Source organism: Calonectris borealis, chromosome 6 (assembly GCF_964195595.1).
Source record: "Calonectris borealis chromosome 6, bCalBor7.hap1.2, whole genome shotgun sequence".
Taxonomy (NCBI): Eukaryota; Metazoa; Chordata; class Aves; order Procellariiformes; family Procellariidae; genus Calonectris; species Calonectris borealis.
The window spans coordinates 22,770,843-22,797,092 of record NC_134317.1 but is presented as its reverse complement, the minus strand read 5'-3'; the positions used below and the strand labels follow the sequence as shown (position 1 = coordinate 22,797,092).

The following is a 26,250-nucleotide window of genomic DNA, read 5'->3' as shown; positions in this document are numbered from 1 at the left end:
ATTCCAAAGCAAGCCATAGGCTTGGGATGGAGCACACCTGTATCAAGTTATTGGTTACAGAGTATATGTGATTCTGAAAATAGTCCTATTAATCTAGTATATGAAGTTTTATCTCCTAACCCTTAGTCATACCTCTCCATATTAAAAATAATCACTTTCGGTGATTTTTCCTTTAACGGGCAAGAACTCTACTCCCTGACTGACAGCAAGCATCAAATTTCAGCTAAGAAAAGGAATCTCTATGGACAGAATTGGCCTGTTTTGCCCAATCTGTATATAGCATGTAGATTTTGAATATTTTTTTTTCTTCCAGTAGGATAAGCTAGATCATGTTTCATAATTTAAAATTTTCACATCTAAGTGAAATTATTCTCTTGCCTCCTGAAATCTGTTGTTAGAGGAAGGACACTTACTGGGAAGGACACAGTTGATAAACAAAAGGACTTCCTATTGCTTAGCTCAGCTGAACAAGACGCTCAAGACTCTAACAGATGTTTCCATTTTTATGCCAAAAGAGATTTAAGGATTAGTTCTTTCATGCAGAGACATTTTTTAGCACAGTAGTGACCTGGAAACTTGAAAGCAAAAATAGCTAATTCAACTAATGTTTGAATCAGGACTGGAATTTTTCAAAGCAGGATGCATTTGCTCATTGCATTACAGTATATTTTAGATTAATCTGTTGGTAGTGTCACTGCACAGAAAGGGAAATATACACTTCAGTGAGTCAAATTATTGAGTAACATTTTGCTTGGAACTCCTTCCCTTTGTAGTATGCAAACATGTAAAAATAAAGCTACAGTACTGCTTCAATGTTTTTAATCACTTCAGTAGGAAAAAATATTCATTAACTATTTGAAACAATAAAGAAACATCATCGACGTTAAAAGAAGAAAAGCTTGTCCACAGATTCTTTCTGAACTAAAATATCTTTTGTTCAGAAATAATTTCCTGCTTACATCTGTAGAAGTTGTACTTTCTAGCAAGGAAATGTATAATATTTGCCTCAGGAGAAGGTGCTGTTCTGAAAACGTTGCCCAATTTTTAAAACTATATCAATTACTAAATTTACTCTAAATTAATCTACTCTACATAAGCAAGCTTGGTTGCAGTTGGCAAATTTCAATTATCACAGATCAATTATGACAGATTATGAAAAAGCTAGCAATCGTGTCAGAGTAAAAATTGCCACAGTTTTTCCTCTTTAAAGCTTCTAAAGGCTGATTATTTAGTTAGATCTGCCTAACAGCTGGTATGTCACCTGGGACGAGTTTAGAGGAGCTAATTTAGGATCATAGGTTACATATTCTTCTCCTCCAGAATGATTTCTCAGAACAGTTATGTACTATCTTACATGGCTGTTTTATACACCAGCAAGGAAAGTCACAGGCAGCGCTTCCACAAAGGTCTACAACTGAACAAGTCCTGTTAAGCAACAAGAATTGGCTCTCAAAATTAAATATGAAAAGCTGTAATGTGGCTTTGTGAAGCAATGCAAAACTCTGCTTGGAACAGCTAACAGAACTGCAAAACATAAAATAACATACCAATTAACGTAAAACTGAACTTCAGTAATGTTGTGCAAAGTTGAGGATTCAGCAGAGAGGGTGAAGTCTTCTGCTGGTCCCTCCTTCCCATCCACTCATCCTCCCCTTCTCTGTACTGGCTCAGAAAACTGTTACAAGCTAAAACAACTCTTTCCACTTACTCTGTGCTGCCCAAAATACTTTTAACTGATTAAGAGTAACTGAATGGCCACAAGAAAACTGGTGTTTTGAAAGTAATACCTAAGATAGCAGAAACACATCTCAATTGTGTGGTCACACTGAATTGAGAAATATCTTCTAGTGAACATCTGCATGGATATTTAATGACTATGTAGCCTGTAGATATACTAGATGCCTATGCCAAAAATATAACTAGGGAAAAGCCAGACACTATTTAAAAATAAGGACTCTATCAAATGTAAACATTTCATAACTACTGCAAATGACAAGAGTGTTCACTAAATGTAGAAATAAAACTAGGAGGACTCTAAGTTGTAACTTCATTTACCTTTTTACACAATTTTTTCATAAGTGGTAGTATTGTTCATATGAAATACTTACATCTTTAAAGTATCGCTGTAAAGTTGTAAGCCTCACATCATGCAGTGCTGCACAGGTATCCCAAGGGTATATTTGCTCCTCTTCAGTAGTTGGTAGTTTCTTTGGCTCAGTGCTATTGCGGCATTGTCCCAATACTGTATAAAGAAAAGAAGCAATAAAGAATGCAATGGATAACAATATGCTAAACAATTAAGAAAACAGTCAGGAAATTCTGGTTTGTAACTACAATGTGCTTTGTTGATGTTAAACAGTAAAAAAATTATTAAAGAAACTGAATATTGAAACTTGTGCTTTTGCACTTGTACATAAAGTATATATACACATACACAAACACACACACACACATACATATAGATACACCGATGGCTATTTTGTTTTCTTTTTCTTTCAATACCTGTTTTCCTGCAGGTCTATTATATATGGCTGGGTTTGCAAAAGCTAACAGGATCTAGGAGGGAATGAAACTGTTTGCTCTTTTCCCAAACATTTAAAAATTTTCTCAGTACCCTTAGACCTACACATGTGCTTCATGGAGGAACATCCACAAAAAAAGGGAAGACTGTTTTTCCAGACTCCATGAGACGCAACAGTATTTATGCACACATACTAAAAGCTGCAGAAACACTGCTTGTCCAACAAGTCATACATTCATACCTGAGGATGCTTGTAATAGTACAACTAGCCCTGTAGGTCTGTCTTCAGTAGAAGGACCACTTTGTCCACAAATAACACAATCATATATTGCCTCAGAAACGTGCTGTTCTGATGTGGCTACCTCCATGGCAATATCAGCATCTGGAGATTCTAAAAAAGGATAAGAAAACAGATATTGAACAGAGGGAAAGAAACTCAATTGCATCTGCATTGAGGTAGTGATGAAAAAACTCCAAAATAATCTCTCTAGTTTATCTACAACTAAAACATTGACCGTTACTTGAAACTTACCTTGCCTGCTTCAAACAGAAAGACACCTACACGACAAAGTACAAGTTTTCCCATATTCAAAATTATTCCCAATGGAATTAAACGTTTAGTTCAAGTTTTGTATTAAACTTGATCTCTTTAAAACTTCTATAAAACAGAGATCTATTTCATTAGATACTATATTGAAAACTCTGAACAGAGAGAGATGAAGGGCAACAAATAGGAATCTCTACTAAAACCAGATTTGCTCATAACTGACTCTAACAACAATTTGAAGGAGAAAGTTTATCTGGAGACCTTAGAAATAATTTAAAGATGCTTAGATAAAGCGAATAAAATGTGCAACTAAAAATGAAGATTTTTTTTAATATGAAATTTGGATAATCTTTAAAAATTTGGGGTGCATTAAGAAAGTAATCTGCTGCTATGTAGCAGATGTTTAGTTTAACGTTTACTGTATAAAAGACATATCAGAGATCTTTTTTTCTAATGGTCCACATTATTATTTCCTAGGTGCACAGACAGAAATGTTCAAGGCTAAGGACCAGCTTCAAAGTATTGAAGCAATTGCACTTGATGTAGCTTTGTTCACATGACGGTGGTGGTGGTTTCAGGGCAGGGGGCTAACTAAAATAGAAGCAATTTTATGTTATGTTACAATCCAAGGTAAGAATTCTTTATTGGCTTGAAAGAAATGGGCCTTAGGACTAGATGATCCTCTCCCGACTGCTCAGGAACAAATACAATCAGCCTCTTGACCTAAAATATAAGGGTGCTTTGTTTCTTTCCTAGAAGATAATTTTTCCAAAGGAAAACACTTCCTCCCTACCTTCAACCATGCCTTTTATCTCCTTGATTAAGTAGGCCAAGGTGCTGGACAGAGAACCCAAAAACCTTGAGTGCAGCAACAGTCCTCATGCAGAACTGCTTTTAGGAGAGCTGCTCTCTTCTGAAAGTCCACTACAAGTTCAGCACAGGAGGCCTGCTGCTATAAGGGGAGGTGTGTTGGATGCCAGGCAGCATCCTTCTTTGCTATGAAAAGCTCCATGCAATGCTCTTAATCATAGGGCAGAATCAAAATTACACTGTTTTAGTAACTACTGATTTCCCAGTCAGTTATTGAGGGTCATATGAAAATGAAGTCCGATCTTCGTTGCCATACACTTAATATTGTACACACGTCTATCACCATCTAGTGGCAGTCAGATGTACAATGAAAGAAAAAGCAGAATGTATCAACTGCAAATGTTTTTTATTTTTTAAGTCCAAACATCCAGAAAACCTAGAAGCAACTGTAGCACAGAAGGAAGAAGTAAACCCTAAAGCTATTTTTTGTATTTAACATCACCTCGTAACTGTGTAACACACACTCACATATACCTGTGTATCAGAAGCACATGACACGAGAATGACTAGAGTTCCAGCCTTCTTATCTTTTTCTAAAATATTGTCAATACAACATAAAACATGCATCCATTCAATATTTTTAAGAAGTGTAGTAAGAGAATATAGTGTGTCAATCTGATTTTGAACAACTCAATGGAAGTCCTCAAAATCAGTCAACATTTAATTTACAAAACACCATTGATTCATCATAAATTCTTATTTTAACCTTAAAGAAAAAAACACAGATCTTAATATTTAAAAGGCGTTTCAAACCAATTCAGTATAAGCTTCTATACTTCTATTGCCTATGGGCAATATATGCAATAGGCACATAAAAATCAGGCTAATATAATTTTAAAACTCAATGATCAAATGCATGTTTCCTTCACAACTACTTAGATTTAGCGCTAGGCTACTTTGGCAAACAATAAAATTTCAAGGGACCTAAACTTCTAGCATCAAGGAAGACTTCCTAATAAAATAATTTCCCCCAGAGCTAGTGAAAGAAAACAAAGTCAACTTATGCAAAATCCATGGGTAAGAGAAATCGGCAAGAATTTAAAATCTCAAATAATTAAGCAAACCAAAAAAACCCGATCAACCAAAAACCCCCAATTCTTTTTGAATGGACTATGATAAACCTTGATTACTGGCTTAAACTAGTTGTTAGCTTCTTTGGAAGATAAGACTTGGGCTATGGTTTGTTTGAGGATACATTTTGGCAGCGTAATTCCTGAAGTAAAAATGTATCAGTGGCAGTCTGGAAAAAAGAAAGCAAGCTGTGCATGCAGCAATGATCTCAGTCTTGTCTTTCTTGCCTTCCTGAGTTCTGCCTCTGTGGAGCTCCTCTGGAAGCCACACACCCTGCCTCACCAGCTACATGATCTACCTACACTGTCAAGGACCAGGACAAACATGTTTCAACTCAAAATACTGTTGAAAATGAGACAGACTCTTTCCTGCAAACCTTGTTCTAAAATATTTCATTAATGCATTGATACTTGTGAATATAAAGTAATTGGCATGTCTCCACTCTCCTTCACTTCCAGTTATATATTTCCTATTTCACATGGAGAAAAATAAAATTAAACTGCATTTTACTGCTATAGTACTTATATGGAAGCTTAAAATGCCCAGAAACTTGTAGCTCCACAGCTTCTTGGGTTTTTTTCTTTTTTTTCTTCTTTTCATATAAACAAAAGTACAGAATTTCTTTGTGTTTTCCATGGAAACTTGTGAAGTATTTATTTAAAGTGACTGGAGTTGTACTGCTATCTTATTCATTTGATTTAGAAAATATAGTTTCTTACCAATTTTTACAGCATGAGCTAACATTTTCTAGCTCCCAGAATGCAATTATAAAAAGACAGCTTAATAAAAATGATTATTTTATTAAATATCCTTTTATATTGATGTCTTTATAGTTGAACGTTGATTGTAATATAACACAAAATTCCTCCTATTCTGGCTAAAACTCCCACCCAAATCACCACCAAGAACTGTCACATCAACAAAGCTACATCAGTTGCAACTAAAAGGTGAAGATTAATCTAAAACTCCTTATTTTGCTTCCACTGGTGCACAAACCCCAACATTTCTTGCCGACACTAGGATATTTCCATGAAAATAGCACTTATGTGTTATGTGCCAGAACAACGTTGCCTTATTGAGTGCCAAAGGAATCTTTTGCCAGCCATTTGCTAAGATACTGATCTTGAGGCATGTTACTCCTCCACCTTTCAAACAGGTTTTGTAGGAGCCTGCAGTTTTGTTTTCTGTGAAAACCACTGGCACCCAAAACAAGACATCTCATGTCTTGGAGATTCTACTGGATCTACTGCCCAGGCAGCAGTCATACAAGACAGCAAGTGTATTTTATGTCAAGCATTCTTTGGAATACAAAGAAAGATGCTTACAATTTAGAACTCTGACTCTCCAAAGATTTAACCTAATTGATTTCACAGAGACTTGTCCTGATGATGTCAATGTGTGTGAAGGAGGAGGAAAGTGAGAAATACAAGGTAAGACATGCAGCATTGGTATCAATTCACAAGTTTCTCTCATGAGGTTTGTCTAATGTTGTAACACACCCCACCCCCTTTCAGTGGGTTCGGGGACTTTTCTTTGTCCTTGTGAATTATTTCAGAAATCTGGATAAATATGAACTTAATTAAAAACAAAGATAAAAACACTGAAGGAGGATGAAAACATTCAAACTGTGACAGAAATTCAGGGTAGTGCCAAACACTATCATTTCCATGGGTTTTTAAAAAACTTATTTAGCTCTTTGTTTGGTTTTGTACCAATAGGAGTAAGAGACCCAAAGTTAAGAAATCCTAGCACTTCCTACTTCCTAGCAAATACTGATCAGTCTGGTAAAACCTAGCACACTTTTATTGCAGAATACATTGCTGCCTGAATTTTATTTCATTTGTACTCTCCAGAGTTAAAGATTCACTCCCCTTTTTTCCCCCTACCCAGCAAAACCCCAGGACCGAAAGGGGTCTGTAAACACAGTAAATAGTTTACAATCCCTGTTGACAGTAGTCAACATTTTACTGCTGTATACATTGTATGTCAAAGTGGTCCCTTGGCATCAAAGCAACCATTAGCATGCTAATATTCTTTGCCCTGACCCAGCATATATATCCTCAAGAGATCAGTACCTAATTTATTTTTCTATCTGGGTTCAGAAGATTGAGCATCAGGAAATGTATGTCACCTTGCATTAAAACTCTGCACTTCTTTTTACCTCTAGCTAAGGAACGTTTGCTTGAAGGACAAAATAATGTCCTGCCAAGACTCACATCATCAGAAAGAAACACAAAGATCATACTGCATACCTATCAGGAGGCATTAAAAAAAAAAAAAAATCACATTGGGCACTTCAGAGACAGCAAAACTATTGAAGGAATGTGAGATATCTTAACATTTGTAACTCACAAATTAACCAATTTACAAATTTTCACAAAGATACATTTGATTAAGTAGTTCGGCAGCTTGCCTGGAATGGATCTAATATTTCGTATTTCTGTTTTAGATACTCAATATTTCTGTCTTAGATAGACAGATCATTACAAATATCACTGTAATTTGTTAAAGGCTACTATTAACCTGCAGCAGAAGGATTTATTTTTGCTCTTATCAAGTCCTGCCTAGAAGGCAGTGAAGTTTCAAAAACCTCTTGCACAGAGTTCCACATCACAACAGATAAACCATAGCGATAAGTGCTCTCAAAACAAAGATGTAAAAATAGCTATTACTAGGAGACTAGAAGGCCTATGGAGTTGACACTGTATGTGACTACATGACAACACGTTTTTGACTGACTAGACATTCTCCTCAGGTATTTCTGAGGAGTTCTGCTCTTAGAACGATGTTTCTTGGTTTATTTTTCTGCTTTTTACATTTGTTCTGCAGTCAAACAGCTAAAGACAGCACAGTGGATTCAGTTCCATCCTAGTTCATTAACATAACTGTTTCTAAATTTCACTTAATGACTTCCAGGCAAGCTTGAATGGCAATGCAGTTTCTGCAGATGTCACAGAATATAAATAGAAAGTAAGACGGGGCACAAATAGAAAGGGCTGAATAACGGGATTATATGCAAGAAAATGCCAACCTTTACTTTCAGAATCTCAGATGAATTTGTGAATTCCAGTTCAAATAAATAATTTTTGCTGGTAAAATAAGACACGTTTAATATTGAAAAATAAACATGTAATTGGGTAACTTCCTTTTAAGACATGTTTCATTGCAGCCAACAATCATTCAATTCATTGCAATCCCAACAATTAAACAAGAGGAATGCCTCAGGGGATTAACAGTGGCTCTGTGCACTTTAATAAACATGAAGTTTATGGGGTTTTAATAAAATAATCTTAAAGTTTTGGCTATTCTCCATTATTCCTATTGTCTTCTAGACATATTTATTTTCCGAGTATTTTCAGTCTTTTACACTGTCAAGAGAAAGCTATTATGAAATTTTTGAAGTGCTATACCCAAAAACAATTACACCAATTCTCACTTTTTACCACTGAATCACATCCACATTTCATAGATAGAGAAGTTTTAAAAGTTTATTATTATTACCATCATCATCATCATCATTTGCTCAAATGACAGCAGCTGAATCGGTGACAAAGCCAGGGAGCTGAGGCCTCGCCATCCCTGCATTCTGACAGTGTTATTACTGTTACAACAAACAATCAAAATTAAGAAATAAACCTACTGCTGAATTTCAACCTATAATAAAAGTAATAGGTAACAGAGTTTGAATGTGTGAGAAAGGAATGCATTTTAACTGACTGGTTTTAGTATGAAAGGTTTTTTTTGTTTTCAACCGTACTATTTCAGCACAGCTATGATACAATTCAGGGTAAGACTATTAAATACTTACATTAGGTTTAAATTGAATCACCCCAGAAAAACTAGTTTCAGAATTCCTACCATGTCATGTTTTAAAATTAGAGTAAAAATAGTTTCTGCAACTTTTTCAATAATTTCTGTAACATATAGAGACTGTATTCACAGCTGAACAAATTACTTCATTTAAAAAAAAAAAATTAGAGCAAACTGAAGAAAATATTCCTGGCAAACAATTCATCTAGGTTTTTAAATAAATCCTACACACTATATTGGAATATGTACTTCCTTTCTGTGAGCTATTTTAATGCCAGTCAGAACCTAAAAGCTAGTTAATACTGCACTTTTCATCAGAAACTCGGAAAATAGTATGGCAACCTAGAAGACACTGAAAAAAGTTAGTGAAAAAGCAAAGCAAAAGCAATTATTCAGCTAGCACAATGCCTGGAATTCTATTAAGTTGTTGCCAAGAAATGTCTTTATGTAAAACAACTTTATGAAAATGTAGTCCATTACATTGATTCTATCTACTGCTATGCATGACCTGGTATAACTGACACAAACACTACATTTTATGTTGAGATATCTGAAGTTATTCATTGTTTAAATACTAAGAAACAAAAAAAATTAAGTGTTGCATGCCCAAGAACTTTTTAATGCACAATCATAAGCACAAAGGCCCAGGTCTGCCTGTTACAGAAATTAAGCGTTCTTTTTAATATTTGACATACACAGTTAAGTAAAAGCCAAGTGTTCCCACTCCTCCACACAAATAAATGCTGTGTACTTTATTGATTTAACTAGTATGCTTCATCCACAAATCAAAGCAGTTACCTTAAACATAGCTTATAAAACTCAAGCATGGGAGTATTTATGCATATGTATTTATATATGCAAATACAGCTATGACAGGTAAATACATATAGATACATGTGATTTCATAGATAAAAACATCAACTTTAAAGTTGCAATATCAAGAATTCAAAATATAGGTGGCTGCAGAATCAAAGTTTCCCAGTCACTTTCAATTAGCCTTGGCTGTAAAAAGACTTAAATTTTAATAAGTAGAACTGTGTGTTTCTTCTTCCTTTTTTCCTTACTTCAACAAATAGATTAAAAAGAAATAGCTATCCATTTAATAAGCATGACTTAAACTCATTTTTATCTGTGAAATTTGTGTTGTATTGCACACTCTCCAAACATAATACCATATATATAGTCATTAATTTGCTAAAGAAATTTCAATGATTGCTGTATCCAAGACCTTCATAAGTATGCAGGAATAAATCTTCTCAGCAACCTATGAACTGAAGGGAATTTAACAATTTCAAAAAGCAGACTTTTTCAGCAAAAGCAGTTGTCAAAATATTTCTAACCAGTGTTTAAACTCAAATCAAAACTACATGGCAGATGAAAAGTGATTGAAAGAGGGAAAAAAAGAAGAGGTTCCTGCTTTTTCTTGTCTTTCCAAAGTGCTAATTATCAATGAAGTAATCCAGATGATGAAAATATTTTCCATTCCTCAGTTAAACACAAGCAAGCTAATCAAGATTATGCGCTTCTACACAGCAGAATCTGAAAGAACTTATCCTCAAGAAAAACAAGAGCTGATTCTGCTGTAAAGCCTGTACTTTAAATAGAATACAATGTTATCACTTATAGCAACTGCGATGATCTAAAAATTATGCTTTCCTTAATTCTATACATAAATCTAAAATGCAAAACTTTTACCTTATCAAAATTTGAGGCTCTATGAAGAAATAATCTTAAATTTTATTATTACAGATTAAAGAAAATGCAATCTTTAAAAGACAAACTAACTTTGGGACATTTTATATTAAAAGGTAAGTGCTTCCTTAATATGAACATGGAAATAAACAAAAAACAAAAGAAAACAAGAAAAAAACCCCAACAACAAAAAAAAGCAAGCAGTGAACCACACAAAAACTTACCAACATCCATGGCAGTTTCCATGAAGCTCTTCTGCCTTGAGGCAAATTCAGCCAACAATTTCTGTTGCCTTTCTCTGGCCTTCTGTCGTCTGAGTGAAAGAAGAGGGGGAAGGGGGTGGGTGGGGGGAATAGGATGTATAATGGAGGAAAAAGAATTAGTTTATAGTGGCAGGCTGATTAGTCACCACCTTCAACAATATAATTCAAAATTCAAGTTCTCTCTAAAAAAAGGATTAATTTTCAAGCCTAAAAAAAGGAATCTCTTGCTTTAAAAGTAGAGTTTTTCAAGAAATAAGAGTTATTTTCTTTTGAGTCTGAAAGAAAGGAAAAATTCCTGTCCTAAAAACCCTTCAGAAAACCAAAGGATCCTTTAACAGATTAGGACATAGCATCATAAGAAAAAGAACCCAAGACCTTCCTCTTGAAAGTTATTTTTCTGTTACATAAGGGAAGACTAACAGAGTGAAATGTCAACCGTTGTACAAAAACAGGTACTCTTGTAAGCAACTAACATTTACAAGTTGTTAATAACAGTAATAGCCTACCTCACTCACTTTTGGTATCAAGCTTGATTCCAAGGGAAACAATTATGAATAATTTATTTTCCAGCTAAGGCTCCTCATACTGGTTCCTTCTCCCCAACCTCCACCCTAGATACTGGTTACCAACAGCTTTTATACCTGAACTTAAAGAAGTTTGAGATTGCTTCCAGATTGAAGGCCCTTATCTCCCTGGAGCCAAGCTGACTTCACTAACTTTTTCCTCATCGTTTAACACAGCTCTGGATTTAAAAATGGAAGACATTAGAGACCCATTCTTTATCCTTCTGTTTAAACTGTATTAATGATCTGCACAAGGCTATATTACCAGCTATTCTGTAACTCCCTATGTATACATACTGCAGCTGGTAGAGGAATATTGATGGATGTAAAAGATAAAGAAAACAGACATTGATTTTCTTCTTCCTGAGGTACCAAGAAAGGATCTTTACTTTCACAAAAGTCTACAAATAGAGGAAATGGGAGAGTTCAAGTGGGAAAACCAAACAAAACTCACACCACAGCTGCACATGCAAAGACCTACGTGCCCCATGGAGGAGGACTTTACGCAGCACCTCCCCAGTGCAGCTAGAGCAGCTCTATCACAGCTACAAACTCTGTGCATCAGCATTTACAATGAATTTTTTGCCCCCGCTCAGAGATGATTCAGATAACTAACAAGGGATTTAAAAACATCACTTGGCATCTGATATGCTGATGAGTTGCTCTTTAGTCTCCAGCACTGTTTGATTATCACTGTCCTGGCACAGGAACAGACGTGCGCAGGCTCAAAGCAACTAATATACTGCAACCTGTTATCCCGAGTTGGCCTGTTTATAAGTCAAAGCTTCTAACTTGTTTTCATAAAGGCACCTTAAAACCCCAAATATCTCTGCCCATTTATCTGTCACATTGTACAGGCACCATTTCTCAAAATAACTTCTATTTACAACAATCCTAAGATTCATTATTCTGAGGATCATAGCAGGGCATTCATTAAACCTGTTTTCATTTGTTTCTCTCTGGGAATTTCTCAAAATACGCTGTGACTAAAAGCAGAATGACAGTAAATAGAGGCCTTTAATAAGAAGACATAAACAAACTCTGACAGATTCAGTACAGCTCAGTAATTTTCCATGATGGCCCACGGGAGTATGACACTGCAATTGAAAAAATACTGCAAGCAGCTCAAGCTCTCTTCTAGCTCTGTATTTCGGTTTCTATGGTGACAACCCATTGCCTGAGTGACGCCAAGTTTGTTATTATATGTTGAAGTAACCAAAAAGGGTGATCACTGAACACTCACAGTCTGCTTGATCTTCACTAATACAAAACTGGAGTTGGGGGAAAAAGAAAAACAAACCAAAACAATCAAAAAAGAAAGTAAAAATTGCAGCCTGACTATATGAGCGCTCTCAGGCTATGAGATTCGTCAGTTCAGTTATCACACTGTTCATTAATAAACTTCCTGGGTCCCCAATGCCATTATGAATTTGAGGAGAAGAAAATAGTCACTCAGAACAACAAAGAATTGGAAACATTTATTTTCATTATTACGTTAGCCCCAGAACTTAACTGGAAACGTAAAGTGCCCACAATAGATCCTTGAAAATATCACATCCTTTATAGGAGAAAAGGAATGACCTTACCCTTTTCTGTATGACAAGTTACTTGATTTACTGATTCCCATGCTTTTCCTATACATATATCTAGCACTACTAGTACCACAATAACGAGTAGGTGTCCAAGATGTAGCTGTGTTTTATCTAAAGCAGCCATTCAGTCTGGCATTTTTCTGAAAGACACTTTTATATGCTAACCTTGACTGTTTCTCTCATTTACGCAACTATTACAAGGGATGTTGAAAATTAAACTATTAACTGACCGCTTGTAAGAAAAAACTAATTTTACTTTGTAAAGTATGTAACTCATAAAAAAATATTAAATCTATTTTTAATTTTTTATGTTTAATTTTGAAGTACAGTGTAGGTCTTGGACATATCAGAGAGAATTTAGTGAAAAATTTATTTTCAAATCAATAAAAATAGCAGGATAAATAAAGGTAATCCAGAAACCAACTGAGTCAGATAGCTGTGTGTTTCGACCCAAATTTCTAGAACCATAATCATATAGTCTGGTTACATAAACCATTAATACATCAAAATACTGCACGGACAAGCACTCAAGAGTATTCTTGTCCATTCCAGCCTGTGCCCTGTCTCTACTTCAGTGAACATGGTAAATTCTCTGACCTGACCACCCCAATCTCTACCTCCCAACCTTCTAACCCTATCCACCGTCCCCTCGCTTCAAATGCCATGTTTCAGTCTTTTGCACTAACCAGTTCCCAGTCTCTTCCCACTGCCCCACTCCAGCCAACTCATCTTTCTGGCTGGCTCTATTACATCCCCCAAATGCCAATCTCTGTCTTACTCGTGCTCTCCAGGCATTTGCATTCCTATTCCACATTCTTCTTCTCCTATCAGCTCTCAAGACCCCATTCTCTCCCACTGGGATTTTCACTAAAAATTGGTTCTTTCATTTGCTACTCATCTCTAAGTATTTCTGTCCTGACAACCCAGTTCTTCCCTAACATCTCCAACTTGGCAGCTTGAGTCTTCCCACATCAGCTATTCACTTGACCTGGCATCTTCCCTTTGCTCACTATTACATCAACCGGAAGGCTTCTCCTTCCAGTCCCAGTCTTCAACTCTTTGCCCCGGCCAGTCCTAGTTTTCACCTCTACTTCTCAGCTCTAGTTGCTGTCCTCTAGGCATTTGAACTGGATGATTCCTCTTCCATAGGACTCACATGCCAACACAGCAGTTGCTGAAAGCAGAAGAGAAGCAGGCTCTCTGCATTCAGTTTCAGTAGTGCTGGTACTCTGGGTGGTCTCAGGACTCATTATGCCACAACCTCAACCTTAAAACTGTCTGAGTTTTGTCCCCAAAAAATTCAGCCCAAGACAGACACCTGGCATGCACGTTTTCAGGCCACATTATAAGAAAATATGAATATGATTTTTTAAAAAATTAAAAACTCTACAAAATTAAAAACATAATTTCAAAACTGAATGTGTCAGACAAGCAAAAAAGGCAGCATTACTAAACCCATATATAGTAAACAAACAAAAAGAATCATGCTGTGATGTGTGCATGTGAATGAACAGACAATACAAATAAAAAAAAATTTCTACCTCATCTTGAGGTTGCACAGTTAAGCCTCAAAAGTTAATACAATCTTAATTCTGCACCTTTGTATATATAAGTGGCATATATGGCAATATGAAGGTTGAGTGTCTGTATCACATAAAATCATTATGAAAGTTTTCTAATTTAAAGATCTAAATTAGCAACATGCAGGTTCTTCCTGAGTACCCATGTAAATCATGTATATACAAAATGGATAGAGAACTGTAGAATTAAGACCTACTCTTTTAATAACTAATTCATGCAAAGACCTAGAGACAGATCAGTCAATAGATGCACAACACACACTCCCCCTCTACCACCCCTTTACTTTGTTCTTAATGTTACCTTTCTTCTTTATCCAAAGTTTTCTTCTCTGCAGAACTAATCTTTTTTGGTGGTACAGGAGGTGTCACCTTTCTGCATATCTCTTCAATTATACGTTTATTCAATCTGCTCTGTACAGCAGCTTTCAATAAAATTCTTTCTACTGCCGTCATTCCATCACCGTGAGAATATCTTGGAATTTCTGGGTGGATTAAAACATCCACATCATCCAACCACGGAGGATAGTAAGAGTTTTGTTTTCCTGAGAGTTTGTGATGCAATTTAATCAGCAATGACAGTATGCTTTCCTTGACTTCTAGTATGGCTGTGGTTAGCTGCGGAGTTGCACCAGGTGCTGACCATTTCATTGATGTTTTGGGCCGAACCACCTGATTTGCCTCACTGGTGTTCCGATTGATGATCTCCTGAAATTTCTTCCTACGTTCTGCGACCAAACTGAACACTTGAGCTGTCCCCGAGTTCTTGGGAAAAAAATTACAACGTTTTATTTTCAAAAATACAAGTATAAATAACATACATTTATAAAACTATAGAAAATATTTCAAACTAGGACGAAAAGCACGAAACATTTTACACTTCCTCTCCCCTTCCAAACGTATTGAAATTTGGTATAGCAAAATACTAACCCTACATGTCATATTTTTACACAAATCTGTTATATACAGCTGCATGAAAAGCCAACTACAAAATGAAAATGTCATCCATACCAAAATAACTAGCAACTGGCTTTGCTCTAGTCAAACTTAAGAGTTCTGTTCTCCAAGTAATATTTCCTTACTTTTTCTGGAATATTCATAACTTCAGTATCTTTATGTCATTTAAATGTCTTTAATAAAGTCTACTGACCATTGCTGCACAATGTAACTCATAATGCCACACAGGTGAAGACAGGTGAGCCCACACATCCCCATGGGCATTGTCCATTTTGTGTGGATTTATTAGCTGAGATCCAGAAGCCACATACCCATATTTGCAAGCAAAGCTTCCTATTCAGGACACATGAGCATATGAGTGCAGTTACAGTAATGACAGAGCCCATTCAGATGTTTCTATTCTATACTACCCTTGCTTTCAGTCCCAAATTAAGGATACATGGAAGCAACTTGCATATATTGAATCCATAGCAGAGAGATGTTTCCTGAATATTTTGAACTTGAAATTCAGAACACACTAACATCTTACCCTCTCCTTCTCAGAAGCTGGGCAGACCAAGAGATACCATATACTTCAGAGATCAAATATAAAACGGGATTCTGAAAATCATCTCACCTACCTTCTTTATGTTTTAATCTATTTCATCTCACCTACCTACTTTAAATTTTGATCTATTTTTCTAACATTAACACGCAAAAGAAATATCCATTGTATTTCACTACATCTGGCATAAAGCAATCTGAAGTGCTGTATACAAAAGATACAAAAGCAATCCTGACATAGAGATTGTATTATCTACCAGCTATAAATCTTTCAGGATCCCATCATTTACATGTTCATTTTGTTTTCACAAAAAACCCAAATAAACTTGCCATTAATAATTTCAAATACACTTTCAATGTAAGGTTAAACTTACCTAGATTCAAGAAAGCTAAGACTACTCTACATTATTAAATGTTAGTAATATTTTGGCAAGACAAAACAGGCCTAAACACAAAGCTCAAGCAGTAAACTATCAATGACATTTTATATTTGATAGAAAGCTTTTATTTCAAAACATGTATTAAAAATGTAAAGGCATTTCTTTGCTTAAAAGTCTACTACTTAAGATTACAATCAAGAATATGAAAAAAGCATGAGTCCTTGCAATATGAATTAAAAGGAAACAGGAAAATTAGAAGATTTCACTGGATGTTAAGGTGAGCACAATTAAAGCCATGTTGCTAGTTAATCGCTTAGGAGAACAAACTGCACACAGATCTACCTCTCTCTGGAGGCTCTTCCGCCTTGAACTCTGGTAGATTGAGGACAAAAAAAGTCATTACATACATCATTTGGAAGGAGGTATCATTTGAAATAAATTCTATATCTGTTATCAGTACACTTAGGAAAGATTACTGGAGGAAAAAAAAATTCTAAGAAGTCCATAAAAACAGTAACAAAATAATCCTAACAATAAAAGCCAAAACAGGCAATAACTTAAACTAATCCAGGAAAAGGACTGGTATTTGTATATACTTACTTGTGATGAAGCTAAACCATCAGAACTTGTACTTGCAGGTGGTTCCCTCTTTACCTCTGGAGCAGTTTCTGGTACTCTTACTCGGACATAGTTAATGAAGTGACGCATGTTAGAAACCAAGTTACTACCTGGAAACCAACTATCATGGCAACGCTCTTGTCCACCTGCAGATTCCTAAAATAATGAAAAAAAATTAGTATACCCTCTCTTATGTGTTACAATAATTCATGTTGCTTTTATAACTGTATTTCAGAGGCCATCATCTCTCCATTAGATAGGAACAATATGTTGAACAGTATATACCTCACTAAAGCTGATATACCTCTTAAAAATTATAATATGACTGATGCCTACCATGAGTACTACAGGTCTGATAAATACATAAATCTACACATTTGATTTGAATGTAATCAAATACCTGCCACCAGTGCTATCTAGCAGAAGTAAAAGGAACTATTCAAGTTAATCCAAAGCTGTACAATCTAAGATTAATACAAAAAACCCAAACTATACAGAAGTCAATCTCTGAAAAAAAAGTGGCAGATCCTTAGTCACATAAGCAATGTTAAACAGTAGGAAAAATTATGGAAGCAATATACCATCAAGGAATCTGTAATCACGAAAACAACAGCTCTTTATATTCAAATTCTCATCAAAAGCACAGTTAAAATTTTGGCTAATTCACATATTTTAGAAGATACAGAGCTTTAGCAATAAAATGCTCAGTGATAAAGGTTTCAGTTAAAAATCTAGAAACTTAAGTAAGTTTTAGATTCAATCATTTTAAATTTTTTTTGCACCCAATTTCAAGTACTAATTTACAGGTTAGTAAAGATCTAACCAATCTGTGTTGTCAGGTTATATATACAGGGTTATATATACAGAAACTGTTGAAAAACATAACAAGATACCATACTCCTCTTTCACAACAGTATGCAATTTTCTTATTTTTGTTTGCTTAATTGATCCCTGCTTAAGTAAATAAATAAAGATGTTTTATTCTAATTCCTATGGTAAAATAATAATTCTAATAAACATCTATTTTTAAAGAATATTGAATCATTAGACAATACTTTTATATTTTAATGAAAAAGATGGTATTCTTACCTCTTCATCTGACTCTTGTTCTGGAGAATTTTCTAACCCCAGCTCAATCAAATACAAAACCATGCAAAGCACGTGTTCTGATAAATTCTGATGATCCATTAATATCTAGGCAGAAAAACAAGACATTCACATCTTAGAAGGTTTTATCTTTGATACTCTCACAATCCCTATTACAAAAAAAACAAGAACTGCCAAAAACCTGATGGACATCTCTAGCCTAAACTGGAAAGTAAAGAAAGTAGCCAGGAGTCTCGTATGAAGAAGCTCAAAATACTTCCTACAAATTTTATCTCCAAGCATGACCTTCCAGGTTTGCCACACTAGGAAAGGTAGAAGGTACTGAGCCACACATGTGATTTTGGCCTGTTTTTTGTTTGTTTGTTTGGGGGGGGTTGTTGGTTTTTTTTTTTTTCTGTTTTTGTTTGTTTCTCCTCCCCCCCCCCCCCAATTAATCACTGTGCTCACAAGAGCTGTATTATGAGATATGAGTATCAGTTAAAAAGAAAAGACTAGACAGGCAGAACACCGTAACAACACTTGCTACCCTAGTATATTTTTGGTAAACACCGAGCACCAATTTTAGCATTTAAAATAGTTTTCATTTTGTTGCAGATTAACACTTTCAAAGTCCTATCATATGCATAAAAATACAGTTAGCAAAAAATTATTTTCAAGAGCAGTGAATTGCCTCTTAAAGTTCCTGGAATATCTACTCTGAAACATCACCAAGATATTTTAAACTTCATTCTTGTTTATGACTGAATGATCCAACAAAATATCCGATTAGTGATTATGCTATAGGATTAAAAAAAAGTTCCGAGTAGGCCAAGAATAGTAAGAGTAATAACATTAATATAGCTCTCCAATAACAGTAATGGAACACTACTACAAAATAAGACATGTAATTTTGGATGTGATGGATCAACAGAAGCGTTGTATTTAAAAGACAGGAAATCATTATTCCACTCAGCCTATTAAGACTTCAGTATATCTAAACATGCAAAAAGAGTGTTCTTTTTGGACTCTTCAGTTTTTAATTAATTTTCTTAAGATGATTAACCTTTGAGCATCACCACAAAAGCAAAATTTAATTTTACATCTCTTTCCAGTCAAATGAACTTGTACCTTAAAATTGTTACCAGTTCAAGCTTGATTTGCTTTAACACTGAAGTGCCAGGTAAAGCTGCACAGATACCACTACTGTCAGCTACAAGCAAAAAGCTGCATTTAGCCTTCCCTCCCTTTTTCACGTGATCAGTCACTATGAGGCCTCTTGAGGTCTTAGTCCTATAAGCGATGCCCTGAATAACTGGGAACGCCAGACGGTTAACATGAATTTAGTTCACAACCATCCTCACATGATCTTTTTTAATTACAAATAATAAATAACCTTGTCTTTAAATTAACAAATGCCCATATCTTTCTCCTAACACAGCTTTCAATGCATTCGGAGGAAGAACCAGTGCTGCTGACATTAAAAACCAGGACAACTTTCCTCTTGATAATATTCTGATTTAAAGGGAAGAAAATGGCAAGAACCTGCAAGTTACCAAAGAAGTGGATGAAAAAAGATGTTTAACATTTCATTGTAGACAGGCTACTATAGAAATTAATATTTTTAGAGTGTAGCCTAGTAAAGTTTTAAATAGAACTTGGTTTTAAAGGGACCAAATCTCATAAGTAGATACACCCATTAGAAACATGAGAGAAACAAAGTTCTTGAAACAAATATTGTTTTACAATAGCATTTCTAAATTATGTTTGAGCAGCTGATTAGATCAAACCGAATCAAATCTGAGATTAGAGATTATTTAATTAAAAAAGGCACTCAGTATTACATTAATATGAAAACCATGTGCAGTTGTATCAGTCAGAATCAAAAGTCATGTTGACTAACACCTCTGAAAAGTCAAATAATCAATTGTAGTTTACTCTTCTTCTGTAACCAGTCACAAAAGTCAAGAGATACAAAGGCTGTCATAAATTGGCAAAATTTCACAAATAGACAAAACATCATTTAAGGCAATCCATGGAATCAATCAATACATAATTTCTACCCTCCATAAATCTGGTAGAAACTTATTTGGCATTCCAGCTAAAACAGCAACCCAGAAATTTTAAGATTCTCAAGATGGAAGTCCTTGAAGCTTCTTAACGGAATAAGAGAAAAAATGGCAAAAAAAATTATGAGCAAGACGGTAAAAGATGATGCATTCCTTCCCTACATTCTCCATTTTTGTTCCATGTCAAAATAGTATTTCATCTATATAATCCCAAGCTCTTCTTTTCATCAGCAGCCTTCCTGTAAGTCTCCTGTCTAGTATTTTCTCCAGGTATGCTTCTTCCCCAGTCTCTGCTACGTACTACCACGTCTCAGTCTTGTTCTTCACCCTGCAGTAATCAGGCAGCCCAGCCCCTGCAGTGGGACGGGGCTCAGCAGGGTTAAACATACTGCACACAGCTGCTTCTCTGGCCAAAATTATGGAAATCCCTGGGAAACAAGGTACTGCCACTCCAGGCAAAGTTCTAGTTAGCTCTGGTGTGGGGCATGCCTGGTGTGGGGCTGACTTTCTTGGGACTTCAGCAGTTAACAGAACAAAATAAGCAGCCACTGAACATGCACACAATGTAACTTTGCAATGCCTACAGTTTGGCCAAATTCAGATCCAGAATCTTGATAAAAGAATGTTTAAAACATGCGAAAAGGAGATGTATTTTGTCCTTGCTTCATTCTTGGAAACTCATGCCAGAACAGGCATTCAGCATGAAAAATGGTTAAATTCAGTAAGATAAGGAACTAAATGCCTGACAATGGAAAACCATGACCAACCATTAGATGTTGTACTACTGAGCTTCCAAAAGGTATAGTCTCTGCACATAAAATTCAGTCTTCACCATAACATGTCTCATTCTATTATGGGTAAGGAAGAATTAGTAGTAGAACAGTCAAATTTTTATATTTTATATTTTTAAAGTAGATTTTTGAAATTGCACTAATTACATAGCAAAACCTATAGTTTACTGAAGTCATTAATTTGTAAGCAATATGAAGCTTTTGAGAAAAAGTCCTTTTCTGTCATAAAGGTGAAATCTATTGAATGAATTCAGGTAAAATCTTAAGGTCTTCATTCATCTTAATGATATACTGACAACTTACACGATACTTCGTTAGAGAAAGAAATCAGCTGAATAAGCATGGCTCTTTGTGAATACCACACAGTTATTGCTATAATTAACAACAGATATTTTCTACTCAACAGAAGTTTAACAGTGAAACAAAACAAGAGCGTTAGGGGAGCTGGGAGCACTTAAAAGAGCACAAAAGGAAAGTCTGCCCAGGAAAAGCACTACTGTGCCTCAGTCAAACCACTTTTTATAGTCCCCCATCTGCCTCTGCAGCACACTGCTTTGAAAGCACTTTCCAAGTACAAAGACAGATTCAAAGTCCCATTTTCTGATTAACATACTCTTCAAAAAGGATGCACTTCTCTTAAAGAGGCCAGCCAACTACCAAAGACAAAACCAAACACAATTTAAAGGTATCAATTAGTCCTGAAAAAAAAAGTGCTATAACGTTATCAAAAGCCAGAACATATCTGGAAAGTGATGTTCGAACCAACTGCAGCTATGAGATGTACTTGCCATTTAGGATCTAAAGCCATCAAGGTTACACGTATTTGAAAAGGCTGCTCATGCCTTAAAACTCTGCAGTGGGAGCCAAAGGAACATCACTCACACCACCATGCTCCCCGAAACCACCATGGAACAAGAATTCAAATGGCAACTCTGATGGTTAAGATAGTGTTCCTCAGAGTAGGATGGTTCATCCACTTGGGTACCTGACTTAGTGTATGTATATATGAAATAATCATTCATGAAATAATGAAAATGGTAGAAAAACATCATCATACTAGACTTATAAAATAAAACAAAAATTAAAATGTTATATAAATTTGAACCTGACTACTGTAAATAATCTATTAAAAAAAAAAAATCATAATTCTAAGAACTCCTGTTCTGAAAAAGTGGAAGTAAAATACTGGACTTAATGAGAATTATGACTGTACCTTGTAAAGAAGCGTGAACAGCACAATGTGCAGAGTTTTACAGTGTAAAAGCTTTACGAGACCTTTGTAACTTGGATGTAGTGGTGTTCTTTTCTTGTAAGGAGGCCATGGGTTCCCAGGGAATTTACCACTTTGCTTTAAACTGTTGAAACAAATGAGACTCAGGTTAAACACTGCAATAATATAGACAACTGCCACTGTTATAGGTAACTATCCTGCATTCTTTTTGTTTAGACCAACTTTAGAATTGATGAGCATTTCTAAGCCGTTTGATTTATTTAAGCGGCATTCCAAAAATTGGAATGTATTCACAAACTGAATCCAGTCTTATTTTTCTGTCCATTACCACCGATTTAAATGACCTTTATTTATAAAATCAAATAAATTTTTAATTACTGCTATGAATTTAAGCTCTGAATTTAAGAATTCCATTTTCATTCTAAGAGGCACATAGAAGAGATGAAAAACTTTTCATTTCACCCAAATTCACATTAGTCAGACATCCAACATAGAAATCTCACACTTGTAGGAATGGATTACAGGCAACACCAGGAAACGCTAGACATAATTAGCTATAGTTGACAGTACCAGCGCTATCGTATCTATGAACCTAAAAATTAAGCGTTAAATTCAAGTGTGGACCCACATTTCTAATAACACGCTGGAATCCAGTGCAGTAGACAATGCAATTATTTAACAGAATACTACCTTGCTCAAAATCACTTACAGTACACGTTTATGATGACCCTTTGACTTAACAGTATGAGCACAAGGGCAGAGGATTATTTCACTAAGTTTATTCTAAGGGTTTTTTAAACTTGATCTTAACTCCCAAGGTGTGAAATAGAAGTGAACCAAATTCCATTAGCTGAAATAAGAGCCAAGATCTGTAATGGTAAGAAGCTGTAAGGGACAGAATGTTAAGGAACAGAATTAAGACCAAATCATCTTGCTTCTTAGACCTTAAAAGGGTGCCACGAGTGTTTTTTTCTGTATTTAAATCAGAATTTAATTCACCCATGGTTTCTGTCATGGGTGAGTACATAGAAAAAAACTACGTCTTCAATATAATTTCAAAACACAGAACACTGTAATATTGTGCTTCATGTACCTAAAGGTGAAGGGTCTGGAGAACAAGTCTTGTGAGGAGCGGCTGAGGGAACTGGGACTGTTTAGTCTGGAGAAGAGGAGGCTGAGGGGAGACCTTATCGTGCAACTACCTGACAGGAGGTTGTAGTGGGGTGGGTGTTGGTCTCTTCTCCCGAGTAACAAGCAATAGGACGAGAGGAAATGGCCTCAAGTTGCGCCAAGGGAGGTTTAGATTGGATATCAGGAAAAATTTCTTTACTGAAAGAGTGGATAAACATTGGAACAGGCTGCCCAGGGAAGTGGTTGAGTCACCATCCCTGGAGGTATTTAAAAGATGTGTAGATGAGGTGCTTAGGGACACGGTTTAGTGGGCATGGTGGTGTTGGGTTGCGTTGACAGTTGGACTTGATGATCTTAGAGGTCTTAGAGGTCTTTTCCAACTTTAATGATTCTATGATTCTATGATTCTAAATGTAAAATAACTGAAAATAGATAATGCTGCTTTCTTTCGAAGTGATTTGTAACTGATTTTTAAACATTAACTTTTGGTTAAGTATTTTATTTGTGATGACATTCACTACTTTGTAGCACTTCAGATGTATTTTTAAACATTTATGGAAGAGTAACAGACAGACTAAGCTAACCAAAACCCTGATACTGCCTGTATTTATAAACTATTTACTCAAGAACAAATCTGGGGCCTGAAAACATCGATAACATGATTAGCATTACCAGACAATGAAAACAAAAAATTTTTTGTGCAATGAGCAACAATACGATATTACATTTCTAGAAGTGATCCAACTTACAATGCTGTATATCTGTCCATTGCAGACTGCACATCTCTACGGTAAACCGTTCGAAGTATTACCATGACAGGGTCAAATTCCTTATCCCAAACTTCAGCTGTTGTTTAAAAGAATTCACATGTTAAAATTCCCTTTACAGACCTTACAACAATTCTAGATTCTCTTCTTAACTAGCTTTAATTTAATAATTTTCTATTATATAATAATTTTTTTGCATCAAAGTACAATGGCTTTTTACTAATTCCTACTAATAGTACTTACTATACTAATAATTACTACTCCTTACCAAGATACCAAAATTTCACCAAAAATATTTTTCTTAGTTCCAAAACAAAAAATTAGCAACCTATTAAGGCAATAGATCTTTTCTATTAACAAGCTTTATTTTAGTATCTTCTAGCTTTCTTTTCTGTTATGTAATAATTTACAATGTGGAATAAAAGATAAAAAGAAAAATCACATATTTCTGATAAAATAACAGATTAAACACATGCTGAGGAAAGTTTTAAAAAAAAATTTAAAATTTAAATTTAAATTTTAAAATCTAAGTAAATGTATTTATCCAATTGTAAGTATATGAAAGCAGCCCCAAAAACGCCTTTTCCATATGCATCTTGTTTTGCTCTTTTTAATTTCCAAGTACACATACGAAAAGGTTTTAATTATTTTTCACTTGGTACTTGATAAGCACCAACCCTCTTGAAAATAGGAAGTAAAGGCTGCAGAGCAGTTAGCAGGTAGGTGATATTTAACTCTTAAGTGCAGTGAGCCAAATGACTACAACAACACAATTTTTTGTTCAGTCTAGAAAATGGCCGAGTTTCTTATAAAATAACATGTCATCAATCCTTTACAGACATGTCTTTGTTTTATAACTAATATCTATATATTATTTTGGTATTCAAATCTTAGTTATCTCTGTTTAATTTAGTAGCTCTAAAGTAACAGCCAGAGTGGCTTTTCCAAGCAATCACAAACAGAAAAGTTTAAACAGACTATAAATAAAGATATCCCATTTAAATGCTACTTTTTTTTCTATTTACAAGTTATTAAAAAACAAAACTAAGTTTCCAACCTAAAGCCAAATGAAGCTGTTCATTCTATTAATTGTTTGGAAGTGTTTAGCTCCTGTAACACAGCAATATTCAAGGCAAGATTCAATGATCCCATCAAAGGAAAAAGAAAACCAACCAATACAGAATTTTAGCTCCACCAGCAGGCATAACACAACACAAGTGCTTACAACATTCTTTAAAGTTTTCACAGGCAAAAGTAGGCAGCTTTATCATGCTTTTGAGATTAATTTCCCCCAGGCGGGAAGACAAGTGGTCTATACTCCTATTAACCCCTGCTAATGTTAACGGTTCTACAGATACCCTCATACACTGCTGAGAGAGAACACTTAGTATAGTTTCTACTATGCATGAAAGATGATCAAACTTAGCTTGCAAAAAATCCATTTTTTCTGAACAGAGTTTACTATTGCAGTCTGAAACACAGACCAAGCTTGTTTGGGCTGCTAATGCACAATGAGGAAAAAGCACTAAGTGAGGGAGCCAAATGGGGAATATTTGAAATGCACACAGAGCTCATCTTCAGCATACAAATCCATTGAGAACAGGAAGAACTATGTCCTTTTTTTGGAAGTTAGTTTGGTTTTTTTTAACTGATGGTTAACAGAAGCAAAATCTGGGGCTTCCATAAAGTAGACTTTTTTCTCCCCCTAAATTTAGGGAAACAAGGGATTAGAGGGAATGGATCTCAACATGACTTGCTTAAACTGTGACAGGTCACAAACTACAATTCTTAAAAGCAACTGGAATATCACTATTCTTTTTGAGAACCTATATAGTCTTATAAAGATTATAAACACTTAAAAGGCTATAGTATACAAGAAAACCATGCTGGCTTTAATTCTTGCAGAAGCTCTTTCAGTTTTTTATTACTTTAAGAAAAAGGGATTCTGCATAGTGTTACGAATTACTTCAGTATTAACTGCTATGGATGAGATACTTGAAGTTTTTTTAAGATAAGCAATCTATTCCAGAGATAAACTATGCTAAAAAAAAAGCCAAACACCAAAAAAACCCAAAACATTATAATCTAGCATCAGATTCCATAAATATAAAGTGTTGTAATTAAAAATACCATAAGCCATCTTTTTTTTTCCTTCCTGTGTTATGAAAAAGACC

The 26,250-nt window shown here is 35.2% G+C and overlaps 1 protein-coding gene across 9 annotated transcripts in view; it reads right to left on the bottom strand.

Moving 5' to 3' along the window:
• The window catches only part of UBR3 (ubiquitin protein ligase E3 component n-recognin 3), a 121,401-nt gene that overhangs the window by 48,342 nt on the left and 46,809 nt on the right, over window positions 1–26,250 (bottom strand). For 8 of the 9 annotated variants that reach the window (XR_012674086.1, XM_075153141.1, XM_075153142.1 and 5 more), the window contains 9 exons: window positions 24,059–24,155; window positions 22,161–22,302; window positions 18,094–18,198; window positions 16,987–17,160; window positions 16,729–16,758; window positions 14,811–15,271; window positions 10,736–10,824; window positions 2,763–2,912; window positions 2,109–2,242 (listed from right to left, as the gene is read on the bottom strand). Coding sequence is in view for 8 of the 9 variants with exons in the window: in XM_075153141.1 (XP_075009242.1) it covers window positions 2,109–2,242; window positions 2,763–2,912; window positions 10,736–10,824; window positions 14,811–15,271; window positions 16,729–16,758; window positions 16,987–17,160; window positions 18,094–18,198; window positions 22,161–22,302; window positions 24,059–24,155 (1,382 nt within the window). In the remaining variant the exon portion in view is untranslated. The remainder of the gene's footprint in view (window positions 1–2,108; window positions 2,243–2,762; window positions 2,913–10,735; window positions 10,825–14,810; window positions 15,272–16,728; window positions 16,759–16,986; window positions 17,161–18,093; window positions 18,199–22,160; window positions 22,303–24,058; window positions 24,156–26,250) is intronic. The other variant, XM_075153137.1, reaches the window with a different exon arrangement.